The sequence below is a fragment of the Lissotriton helveticus genome, chromosome 4_1 (assembly GCF_964261635.1).
Source record: "Lissotriton helveticus chromosome 4_1, aLisHel1.1, whole genome shotgun sequence".
Classification (NCBI taxonomy): domain Eukaryota; kingdom Metazoa; phylum Chordata; class Amphibia; order Caudata; family Salamandridae; genus Lissotriton; species Lissotriton helveticus.
The window spans coordinates 1,021,210,198-1,021,223,624 of record NC_136063.1 but is presented as its reverse complement, the minus strand read 5'-3'; the positions used below and the strand labels follow the sequence as shown (position 1 = coordinate 1,021,223,624).

The 13,427-nt window shown below is 45.1% G+C and overlaps 1 protein-coding gene across 1 annotated transcript in view; it reads right to left on the bottom strand.

The window, feature by feature from the left end:
* Positions 1-13,427, bottom strand: part of SEMA5A (semaphorin 5A) — a 1,863,338-nt gene that overhangs the window by 84,267 nt on the left and 1,765,644 nt on the right. The window contains exon 18 of the mRNA XM_078687625.1: positions 12,476-12,694. Within this exon, the coding sequence (XP_078543751.1) occupies positions 12,476-12,694 (219 nt within the window). The remainder of the gene's footprint in view (positions 1-12,475; positions 12,695-13,427) is intronic.

The following is a 13,427-nucleotide window of genomic DNA, read 5'->3' as shown; positions in this document are numbered from 1 at the left end:
CTGTATGCCTTAGTAAAGCCAGAGTAATGCAAGGCAGCGCAAATCATTTATTTGTGCTAATCTGCAATGGTAAGACTTTTCATGGGTGGAGTGCGGGCGTACCCCTGCATCCACCTATGGACTTTCGCGCATTTCCAGATTTACTAAGGGTAGAAAGCCTCTCATTGCATTAAAATGCTATGACATCGCAACAGAGGCCTAACAAGGAGAATATGTTTATTTCTCCTCGTTATTTCCTCTAGCTACATGTGAAGCACATGTAAACAGATTAAAATGCATCTGAGAATTATGTGTGGAGAAGTGTGGCTCAATGATTAGAGCGGCAGACCCTGATGCAGTGGTCTGGCCCGGGACCAGGGTTCAATTCCCGTCTCGGCAGGTCTTGGGCTCAATTTCCTCGGACCTGATAATTCTCGCCTCGGTGCCTATTCTAATCATGGGTCCCACTCTGCAACTCTGGGCAATAGCTTGCTTAATCTCCACAACGGCCCCAACAGCACTGGGATGCCTGGCTTCACCTTGGGGGTGCCCAGGAGTGGACATTTCACAGGGAAGCCAGGAAGGGTTCCTAAGCGGTATACGGACAGCGCCGGGACACCTCCGGCGGAGGTAGCTGTGCACTTTACAAATGTCGGCATTTCAATTATGTTTGTGCAGGAAGGTGTTCCTTCCTACATGAAAACATTCCGCCTGTAATGCAGGCTCCCTTACACAATGGCACAAGGGTGCCTGCACTAGTGCTTGGCACCATTCAGTCTTGGTGCATACAGAAATACTAGAAACTAATGTATATATAACTAGTAACACGATTTCACGATTTCACATCCTCATTCACATACATTTTATGTATACACATACTCTATATAAATACACGTTGTGCCCAAAGTGAGGCGAGAAGAAGGTAGGGGGAAGGCGGGTGGTCAGTGATTTGTGAGGATCAGGGTTGTGTAAGGCAGTTTCAGAAGTCAGATTTGGTCACACAAATGTTTTTTCTGGTTGACATCACATGGGCATGTTGTTATAGCCACATACATATATAACATTTGTATAATCCTATCCCATATAATAAAACACGGTGGCAATGATCTGTTGTTTATGGGTAGGTCTTGCAAAAGAAAGTCAACGTTTCAAATCCTGGTTGTTGTAAGTATATATATGTATGTGGCTATAACAACATGCCCATGTGATGTCAACCAGAAAGAAAATTTGTGTGACCACATACATAAAATGTATGTGAATGAGGATGTGAATAAATAACATCACTCATTAAAATCGTGTTACTAGTTATATATACATTAGTTTCTAGTATTTCTGTATGCACCAAGAAGCACGTAGACTGGGACCCCTACCTAGGCAACATTGAATACCCAGGTCCCAGTACCATTGGGTCAATCCTTATTTTGTAATGGCACCATTCAGTGCCAGCACAGAGAGCAGGAATGTGTCATATAAATAGAACCGCGTATAGTTGAAGAGGAAAAGTTAGCATTTTGATATGTTGTTATTTTCCTGTTTTTCTCTCCAATCCTAAATACCGGTCTTGAAGTAAACTAGTAGGTTCCTGCAAACATCTCTACTTTCCATACCAGTTTCTTTTCCTTCTAAACAAAAAGTAACACGTTGTCGAATTAGTATTGCAGTTCAGTTTTCCAGGTGTTCAATGTCTTCTGTTTTCAATAAGGGCCTCAATATAAGTTGCCCTTTAGTTGGGGATATAACATGCACTGATTATGCAGGGTGTCATATTTACTGGGTGCAGTACTACCGTCCCTTTCCAAGTTCGTAACATCAAACTGGAAGAAAAGGTTTTAATACTTTCTTTGCCCCATTAGACACTCTAACTAGTGTATATTTCCACATGAAAACTCTTCCAAGTGTCACCTGATTCATTTGTAAAGGGAAAAGAATGTGAACTTCGTGCACAATTTGAAATCCCAAATCAGCTGTGCGCAAATCGGGATTGCACGCCCTCCTAGAATGAGGGCGTAGGCCATTGGGTTCTTCACGAAGTCATCCCTAAGAAATGCTGCTCTCATGTTGTGTGCCAACATTTAGATGAAGGTGCTGCTTCAGCTAGAATGCTGACTCAGTGACTTACCTAACTTGAATTGCTATATGGTGTTGTTATATACGTAGGCTATGTAAACTATATATAAATATATCTAAACAGTTCATAACTCAATATCGAGCATAAGGGAATATTGCTGTGCCATATCTCCCAAACGTAGCATAATTACTTCAGAAATAGACAACTTTTTAACAGAATAAGAATAAGTTGCATTACATCAAAAAGCACAACTTTTAAAAGAACTTTGATTAACTTCGTTTTTATTAGGTCTCACCTGTCAATGCGCATGTGCATTGAGCGGAGCGAGACTATAGGGGCTTAAACAGGAGTTTAACTAGACTGGCGATTTGATGCTGTGCCCGTGCGCTTTTAGGTCAATGCGCAAGCGCATTGAGCTAAAATGCGCGTGCACATCATCAAATCTCCAGCCATCGCCATCTGTTCACCAGCTTGGTGCCGCCAGCACCGCCCCTCTCTCTCCCCGCACACAGCCTTACTCGCATTTCTCCTCCACCTCCCCAGCTGCCAGCACCTCTCCTCTCTCTCCCTGCACACACGCTCCGACTCAGTACTTAGTTTCACGGCCGCTAGGCCGTGTCTCCTTTCATACGCCAGTATGCTTGTTTTCGAAGTGTTGATATTTGTTTTATCGGGTAGTTCAGCCTCATCTTTTCGCATTACGACACATTGCCATTATAGTGTTATTCCCTGAAACGTATGCGCTGTAAAACACGCTCACGCTCTAAGGATGTCTGAAGATCAACTCCGCCGTCAGTTTTCAGACTCCATTTGCCCCTTCTCATCTTTAATTACACTGGTGCTGCTGTCAGCAAGCGTGCTTGAGCACTCACCCGTGGTATTTGTTCAGGCGTCCCAGTTCCGCAACTCCATTGTCGCTGGTGCCAGGATTGCGGGTCCGTGCTGCCCTGTCCTTCTCGAGTACAGGGGTGGGCAGAGGTTACTCTTTACTCAATCCAACAATTCTGTTGCAAAGAAACCCACGCCACTTGCAATGGCGGGCCATGGCGGGGTTGCGAGCCCCTACGTATCCAAACAGTGTTGTCATCCCAAATCAATGAAAACAACACACCGTGGCCATACGATATCCTTATGTGTGATTATTTATTGCAGTCAGTCTGCGCGTTTCGGAGCGGCTGCTCCTTGAAACCGAGTAATGTGAATGCACAAAAACAAAATGTTTAAATTAATCATGTGACACACCTCGGTGTCAACAGTGAAGACAGACTTCATAATGGTATAAACTTAACAATCGCAACAGTGGACACAGACGTATTTACAAATAATATTCTGCCATAATACATCGGATACAGTTGTCTCAGTTAGTACATTGTTGAGTATTCATTTTACATGGGGTATTGCAAGTGCGGTATACTGCGGGTCAAATAAGACTAACACGTGCAGTCCTAGTTTCATGCCCATTGCAGACTGCTTGTAATCAATTTACTGCTGTAAAGCTTTAGATCTTGAACAAAAAAATGTATTGGGAACTCGCTAGTTCGCAAGACACCTAATACGTGTGTGTATCATGCGGCCCCCATGGGCTTATATTCACACATCCTCACACACCCCCTCACCCTCACACACCCTCTCACCCCCTCACGCACCCTCACTCACCCTCACCCCCCTCACCCTCACACACCCTCACTCACCCTCACACCCTCACTCACCCTCACACCCTCACACACCCCACTCTCACACACCCTCACACACCCTCACCCTAAAACCCCCTCAACCTCACACCCTCATCCTCCCTCAGTCACCCTCAAACACCCTCACTCACCCTTACACCCCCTCTCACCCTTACACCCCCTCTCACCCTCACACCCCCTCTCACCCTCACACACCCCCTCACACACCCTCGCACCCCTGACCCTCTCTCACCCTCACTTACCCCCACCCACCCTCTCACCATCACTTACCCCCTCACCCTCACACCCCCTCTCACCCTCACACACCCCCTCACCCTCACCCACCCCTGACCCTCTCTCTCACCCTCTTACCCTCACTTACCCCCACCCACCCTCTCACCCTCACTTACCCCCTCACCCTCACACACCCGCTCACCCTCACACCCTCTCACCCTCACACACCCTCTCACACCCTCACCCTCACACACCCTCTCACCCCCTCACTCACCCTCACCCCCTCACCCTCACACCCCCTCTCACCCTCACACACCCTCGCACCCCTGACCCTCTCTCACCCTCACTTACCCCCACCCACCCTCTCACCCTCACTTACCCCCTCACCCTCACACCCCCTCTCACCCTCACACACCCCCTCACCCTCACACACCCTCGCACCCCTGACCCTCTCAACCTCACTTACCCCCACCCACCCTCTCACCCTCACTTACCCCTCACCCTCACACACCCACTCACCCTCACACACCCTCTCACCCTCACACACCCTCTCACCCCCTCACCCTCACACACCCTCTCACCCCCTCACCCTCACACACCCTCTCACCCCCTCACACACCCTCACTCACCCTCACACCCTCACACACCCCACTCTCACACACCCTCACCCTCACCCTCAAACCGCCTCAACCTCACACGCCCTCATCCTCACATACCCTCACGCCCCCACACCCCCTCACACACCCCCTCACCCTTCCTAACCCTCCCTCACCCTTACCCTCACACCCCCCACCCTCACACACCCTCACTCACCCTCTCTCACCCTCTCACCCTCACACACACTCTCACCCACTCAGCACCACCACATTATCACTCAGCACCACCACAGTACCACTCAGCACCACCACAGTATCACTCAGCGCAACCACAGCATCACTCAGCGCAACCACAGCATCACTCAGCGCAACCACAGCATCACTCAGTGCAACCACAGCATCACTCAGCGCAACCACAGCATCACTCAGCGTAACCACAGCATCACTCAGCACCACCACAGCATCACTGGTTCAAATATGTTCTTTCAATGTTTCAAGCAGTTTTCAAGCTTACAAGCTTTAATACAAATCACAAAAATATGTTAATTTTTCACTTCTGTTCTTGGATTTTCTAAACAATAAAAAACACTGAACATAATCTTCACAAAAGTTATTTACAAAACTTTAAGCTATTGACATTACAAATTAAATAAATTATTTAAGTATTAATTATTTAAAAAAATTAAAAGCCATTGTTATTTGTAATATCAATACATCTAAGTCACGTAAATACAAAACATGTTGCATTACAAATGCTATAGGTGTCACATTTGCGAAAGTTATAACTATTGGCATTGTAAATGACAAAGCTATTATTTTAGCTATTTTAAAAAACAACACATACATTTAAAAAAAAAAATTTATAAGACCAATAGCTCAAACTTTCCTAATGCGAGACCTATTACATTTCCAATGCTTGTTTGTTTAATCAGTGACTGAGGTGTGTTTTTGTCTTTCCTGAAAATGCTCCACTTTCTAGTCCCAGGGACAGTGAGTTAGGTGCAGATGGTAACAATCATGTTGAGCTGTACCTGCAGCAGAATCATTAATGACACTTATCACATGCATTCACTAGCCTGGCACATTTATCTCTTTTCAAAGCTTTTTTTTATCACATCATTAGCCTTATTTGTGGGTTTCCACCTTACTTATACATATTTCATTGACTAGTCAAATCACTGCACTTCCTCTTTAGCAGATCTTCTCAACGAGGGAATGTATAGATCAGCCTTTTGAACCATCTCTCATTTATGAACTGCAGTAAAACTGCAGTAAAACTGCAGTAAACATCAGTGAACCTACATCAACATTTAGCATGAATATTTATGAGCCGGAGCTTACACTTGCTAAGACATCCCAGTAAACGTTTAGTTACATTGGGTATTGTTTGGGTATTTTGTTTGGTTCTGCTGTGTGTTACACCCATTTCCATCCTGATCGAAACAAGGCACACTCTGCTCTCATTTTGAGGTTCTTCCTGTTTTTTCAGAACTTACATGAATGTCTCGAGGTAATCTATTGTGTGTGGATTTATTTTTTCATTACTTGTGCTAACAAAACAGAGAACTGAAAACTGTTCACTCTTTGAAAGCTGAAAGGCTAGGTGCCATGCTTAGAGTTACAAGTCGTTCCTGTCTCATGCTAATCAGGTTTAGAAGTAAATAGAAATGATTGAATGTGCTTGTATTCTGTGTGCTTCTGTAATCGAGACACTGCTGGTGTTCCAGAGCAATAATACCGTGAAGGTGTTCCATCTTCCCTCTCCACAGAGAATAATTGGAGCAGAGAGTATAAATGGATGTGAGCATTTGATTGTTAAAGAGGACACGCCAAAGTGCTGACGTCCAGCTGCTGACCCAATCGAAATTTGTGATAAATGAGGATACTACATAGCTTGGCATACAAAGAATTAGGACGGTCTAACCATACAGACTACATGAATGTATTTCAGGCTGAGAACATATGTGCAAATATTAGGTAGGGACTAGACTAATCGAATAGGGAATTAAAGAGAGTGTGAATAAATTACTTGGGGTTATCCTAATGATCGTTCTGTTTTATAGTTTGACTGATATTACATTAAGAATGACCTTCATTCTGCTACACAAAATGTATGCTATAATAATAACTGTATGTTGTAAAATACCACACATATGTCTCTCTGCTGTATCTAGGGGCCAGGGTGAGGATCCATATCTATATACAATACTCCCCCTGCAGATTAGAGTTACTCTGAGTGGGTTGAATGATTACTAACACTCTTTACGTAAAATAGCATAACTTGTTGTAGTGAGGAGTGAGAGACACCTACTAATGCTCCTTTTCTCCACAGAGGCCACACTACATATAACATATTTTCTTGTTGCTTAGGCTACCTAACCAGGAGTGCCACCCTCAGGATGAGGAAGTTACGCCCAGTGTCAATGAGTCTGCACAGGTATCCTGTTTTACTTTTAATTCTTAACATGTACTTTTTCCTTCTAGCAGTAAATATGTAACAACAACCCCCCAATTCATCACAATTGTCATAGTTATACCTTTACGAATGTTATAATTATACCTATAAGTCTAGTTATAACTGTAAGTCTTTCCTAGGATTTACCTTGACAACTTTTGTACTACCCAGTTCTGGACTAGTAGTACTTCTTGATTTAATGTGTTGTTTCTTTCAACAGACTCTGTCACCCACATGTCTGCGATGAATATGCCTACTTTTCATGCATGCCCTCACCCGCATGCAATTACAACGCAGTTGTAACAACGCACACCATTACCCCGCAAGTTGGAACAACGACTTGCGGAGGGGGCGCTGGATGTTGGAATAGTATAATTTACTATTCCAACTCCAGTCTGTGCGGACAGTAGGGAAGGTGTTGGATTTTAAATCCAACACCTTCTCCCCCCTCAGCAAGTCGTTGTTTCGACTTGCGGGTTAATGGTATGCGTTGTTACAACGCGGTCTTTGCAACAACCGCGTTGTAATAGCATGTGGGGTGACGGGTTTGTTGTGAGGGCTGTTTACCGTCTGCGTTCTCACATACATCTGATATTAGCAAATTCCCACGGATGAAGCATTCTACTCCATTAACTCTTGTCCTTTCTTTACACATGGTCAAACTTTGCGACTTGCTGATTTCAGAGGGAATCCGAACCCCTCTCCCTTACTGGTTATATCCTAGGTGTCTTTTAAGTTAACTCCTATAGTGTTCTAGACTGCAAAGGACCCTGGGGATAAATCTTTATCTGACATATTAATCGATGTACATAAGATTTGCTTTCATTTATACACACAAAGGGACCCGACGGCATCTGAAAATTGTCACACAAAAGAGAAAGTATATTTATGAAACATGCATGTTTACTTTTAGCAAGTGAAACATCGAGTCCTTGCAGAGTAAGTCTTAAGTCCCGGTGTATCTGCAATGTGTAACTAAATACCAATAATGTGGAACTACATAAAAATTTCTCTGCAGAGAGCTAATTAGTTTATTATGCATAGAGATAATTAGTTAATTAATATATATTTTACAAGTTCTGGAAAAACAATTGTTAGCTTTGAATAACTTACTTCTCATCTATCTTTAAAGCACAGTATTCTTTTACATTATTTATTGGTTTTAGGTCGTAATGCAGAGTTTGGTGGATTGGAAACTAGGTCACAAACATGGCGGATAGCCCATCCACTGTTGCAGGCTATAAACTGACTTGTAATGTGCCAGGTGGGATATCCACCACATTTGTGACGAGGTACCCCATCTGCCAAACTATAAATCAGGCTCATAAAAAATGTTCTAGCGGAGAATACAAGAATAAAACAAATTAGCGGATCAGTGGCACACTAGAACACTGGAGAGAACTTCGCTGTAATAATGTGAAGTTATTGAGGAGACCTCTTGTGGAAGCTTTTCTAGCGTAATGCATGAGGGACCAGCGGGATGACCTTATCTTGTCTCAGGGTGCTCTGTCTAGGTGTGCAATTATAGGAAGATGTGAATGATTGTGCAATAATCATGTTGATTTTATCTATTTATTCCTTAATCCACATTTCTCTAAGAATCTTCCCATGAATGAGAGAGAAGCAGTCCACGTTTTACTCTGAATGTGGTAATTATGTTGGAGGTCTAATTATTCCCCCTCTCCAACTGCGGAAAACATTGATGCATAGGTAAATGAATATAGCAGATTGCAGTGGAATGAGTTCCGTTCACATTGCGCACTGTTTCAGTTCAGTTTCTTAGCTTTATTTGATTTTGGTTTAAAAATCATAAAAGCATACAGTTAAAATACAATCATGACAAACGTACATACATTAAAAACATTTATCCAAACTGTGGAAATAAGTTCCCTGGTTCCATATGAGAATTCATAATTTTCTATGTTTGTAGCCATTGTCCATTGTTACGGGATGATTAAAAACGGAGATGCCGCCGCCAATCAATGCGACAGTGCTTCTACCCCTCGTATAAATTGTCTCTGCCATTGGTCTTGGTCGAGGGGTGGCTGCCCTGCTTGGATAAAAACTGTGTAGGTCCCAGATGGATATAGGGCCGTCACCTTCTTGGGGATGCAAAGTTTGGAGGTAGGGTACAATTAATCTACTTCTAAATCTTATTAAAACCAAGTCGCCGGCAATGTCTTTTTGTAGGGGACCTAACCAGCCCACCCTTCTAACAGCCATGATTGTGCCATCAAGGTCTAGAGGCAAGGGCCTGTTTTTAGTTAGCCAATACGTGACTTTATTTAGTAGGTCTTGTTCCCATTCGTTTTTTCCATGTTTGATTGGAGGAACTCCCGCAAGGACACACACGAAAGGAGCAGCCTCTGGGGGTAACTTTATATGAGTTGTTTTATAAGGCTTTACTTTAGTAGCAGTGTTTTGTGATAAACCAGGTTTGGAGTAGACTTTGGGGACAATTGGGGGTAGTGAGTTAGTGACTAAAGGATTAGTTTGATCATTACTGTTTTTTATAATGGCGATGAGACTTCGGTTGTACCAAGTGAGTGGGAACAATTAGGTTTTACGATTTTTTCAATGGGAGATAAGTTAGCCCTAATACTTTTCTCTATTCCCAGCAGCCTGTCCTCTAGGGTGGTAATTTTTTCAATCAATGGAGAAATGATTGATCTCACCAGTTGTTCGATCTGGGACAGAAAAATCAGGTTGACAGGAGGTTCTGGATGATCTAATTTTAATTTTTCCTCCGAATTTAGGGGGAGATTGACTATGCTCGATGGAGGACTAGAGCACAGTTTTTGTAATTTGGGTTCGTTCCCTGTGGGATTACCCTCATCCCACTTCCTTTTGCTGGGTAAGAGCTGGGGAGGTACTATATTTTGCGTAAGTACATTTTTGGGTAATGAAAGGTGTTCCCGTGGGCTGTCAATTGGAATTGATATGCTAGTTCTTTTAGGAGGGCAAGGTGGGGAGATTTTAAATCCATTTCTATCTTCTACAGTAGCATACCTAGTAATACAAAGAGAATTTAGCTCGTCCAATAGCGAAAGGTTTTGCGCTGTACTAATGGTTTGTTCAGAAGAATACTTGGTGGGCGTGCTTTCTGTAATCTGACAAGATACGTTCGTGTTGGCAGTGGACAGTGATAACCTTCCATGGTCTTGTGACCCAGGACGTAAGCCTCTTTGACTGATAGGATTCTTGGTAGCCCCCTTACGAATCATGATGGATTTTGCTAATGTAGGATTATTACAAAACAACAGAACACTCTGGTGGTATTTAGAGCTTTTCGGCTAGTGTCCAATGGGGGTATCCCTTAACAAGTGTGTAAGGAGGGATCAGAAGTCTTTACATCAGTGATGTAACAAGGTCAAGGGGGGTAGCCCGTCCCGTCTTCCTTCGGCCTCTGAGAGCCGTAGAGGGCCCGCCCTTTGCCCAGGCTTAGCCCGGCTAGTCCCGCGAAGCGGGAGGGGCGGCTGGTTCTTATGCACCTCCGGGCGCAGCTGTGTGATGCGGCAGGTCGGCGCCCCCGTTGGCAGTGAGGGGACGCTGTGAAGTGTAGTCCCGGTTGCTCTCCCCCCTCGGCGGCCGCGATGTCCAAGCGGCGGCGGGGGAGAGCGTGTGCAGTCAGGAAACAACCACGGGACCCCCACAGGTAGAGTCCAGTTGCAATGCCCCCAACAAGTAGTGGCCCCCGCTCAGCCGCTGGGGCGGCTGGTTCTTATGCGCCTCCGGGCGCAGCTGTGTGATGCGGCAGGTCGGCGCCCCCGTTGGCAGTGAGGGGATGCTGGGAAGTGTAGTCACGGTTGCTCTCCCCTCTCGGCGGCCGCGATGTCCAAGCGGCAGCGGGGGAGAGCGTGTGCAGGCAGGAAACAACCACGGGACCCCCACAGGTAGAGTCCAGTTACAATGCCCCCAACAAGTAGTGGCCCCCGCTGAGCCGCTGGGGCGGCTGGTTCTTATGCGCCTCCAGGCGTAGCTGTGTGATGCGGCAGGTCGGCGCCCCCGTTGGCAGTGAGGGGACGCTGGGAAGTGTAGTCCCGGTAGCTCTCCCCCCTCGGCAGCCGCGATGTCCAAGCGGCGGCGGGGGAGAGCGTGTGCAGGCAGGAAACAACCACGGGACCCCCACAGGTAGAGTCCAGTTACAATGCCCCCAACAAGTAGTGGTAATTATGTTGGAGGTCTAATTATTCCCCCTCTCCAACTGCGGAAAACATTGATGCATAGGTAAATGAATATAGCAGATTGCAGTGGAATGAGTTCCGTTCACATTGCGCACTGAATATAGGCAGTCATGGCACAGGGTCTATGAAGGACCCTCAAAATGAAAGTACAGTGAACCATGAGCATGGGCTGTATAAAGCCAACTGTGGTAGATGAACTTAGAGTCCATTCAGTAACATCTAGGCGTAATGCCCCAGGCAGGCATTAGGGAGATTCACTATAATAAGTGCTCTATCAAGACTGCACGGTAGTAGTAGTGGAGCCATACACTTACCTGCACTTGCTCGTGGGCAGTCTGCATATAAGTCAATAGGGTCTTTCCTCATCAAACATGGGTATGAAGCTATCCGTTAGGATTTGGGTCTGGCTGCAAAAGTTAGTTTCTCATATCCCAGTTTCCTGGTTTATCTTGACTTTCTAAAGAGTCTCATGGTAACACTATAACTTTAGGAGTTTACTTATCCACAGAACAGAAATGTCTGCTGTTGAAAATAAGATGGCCCACTGATACTGACATCATTATTGACCCTCATGCTAAATTATGCTGTTCTGCACCAGCAGAGTCTAGCTTGGGATTTGCACTGGAGGCTCACATTCCAGTACAAACCCCTACATCAGCAACGGGTAAGACATGTAAGATGTGTCCTTTATAATAAATTACACATAGTAGAGGTACGTTTAAAATGTGGTACTGCTTGGCACCTTGCTTGTCCCTGATTTCACTTGATGTTGGGATTTCAGGCAACTTAGATCACAATACGTTGAAAGATTTGTTTTTTTGTACTGGCCCACCCCAGAAATGCCCCTCATGTATTCACAAGGGGGGGCGGGGCACAAAGAGGTTTGTGTGAAAGTTGTTAGTACAAACCTTTAGTAAATCAGGGACTGGGTCTCGATGGTACAAGGTCAAAAACCTACCAATCATACTACATGATTCTGATTTGTGGTCTAACATCAAAAACTTTCTAAGACGGAGCACAACATTATTTTGTACACGCACCTTGACAGTTGTAGAGGGAATGGAGGAAAGCATGTAGATAGTGAATGAATGGGAATCTCATGGGCAGCTGCTCTGAATCATGGAAGCAGGTTAACTGGCAGTCTCTCAGTTTAGCCAGCATTACTACATTTATCAATATAATATCTGCACATCAAAATGACTTCCAAACAGCACATGTCCAAGTGCGAGTCATTTTAAGTCCCACTCACCTATAGTGCATCCCCCCCCATACATTCTTCACAGACTCACCCGGACAAGGCACAATGTTGCATTCCTGATACTCGACAGAGGGGCCGAGGCAAGGAAGCCCTCCATATTTCGGCTCGGGGTTGTTGCAGACACGCTTACGATTCCGTATGCCTCTGCTGCAGTCCCGGCTGCACTGTGACCAAGCATTCCAGGCAGACCAAACGCCATTAACTGTGTGGGCCGAATACCGTCCAGAACGTGCAAAGTCCCCTGAAAGCCCTTCAAAGAAAGAAAAAAGATAGGTGCCTGATTAATGGAACATGTATGCATCACATTTTTGCTTCATTTTTCAGACGTTGGTTTTTCACTAGTCGACCCATGGTAGGGTTTCAACATTCTGACAGAGAGCAGGAAACAGGAATCATATACGAAACAGTGAGGCAAGGCATATGAGAAAAACAAAACGCTGGGGCCATATTTATCAAGGGGTTGCGTTGTTTTCACAACGTGGTACAAAAGCGACGCAACCACTCAGATGCAATTTATCAAGCCATGCAAGCCCCCCTTGCTTGGCCGTGTTTGGCTTGATAAATTAAGAGTAACCCGATGCAGCACCAATTGTAGCATTGCATTACTCTGCCCCAGGAAGGAGGTGGTGCATGGGTGTTTCCACACATCACCCATGGATTTTGATGCATCCCCGAAATACCATTACTGGTAGACCTGGGAATGCGCAAAAATGCTGCGCCTTGCCTGGGGAGGCAGAACGAGGAGAAATATCTTTGTTTCTCCTTGTTTTTTCCTTCCTTCCTCTTTTTTACCTTTCCTTTGGAAGTGTGCTGCCTTCTGCAGCACACATAGAAAGAGGAAAATGCCTCAGGGCATTGTTTTTTGTGCAGGAAGGGGTCACTTCCTGCACAAAAGCAATGCTGCTTAGAAAGCAGGAACCCTTGCACCATGGTGCAGGAGTGTCTACATTGGCACGGCAGCACATTGCGCACCAGCACTATGA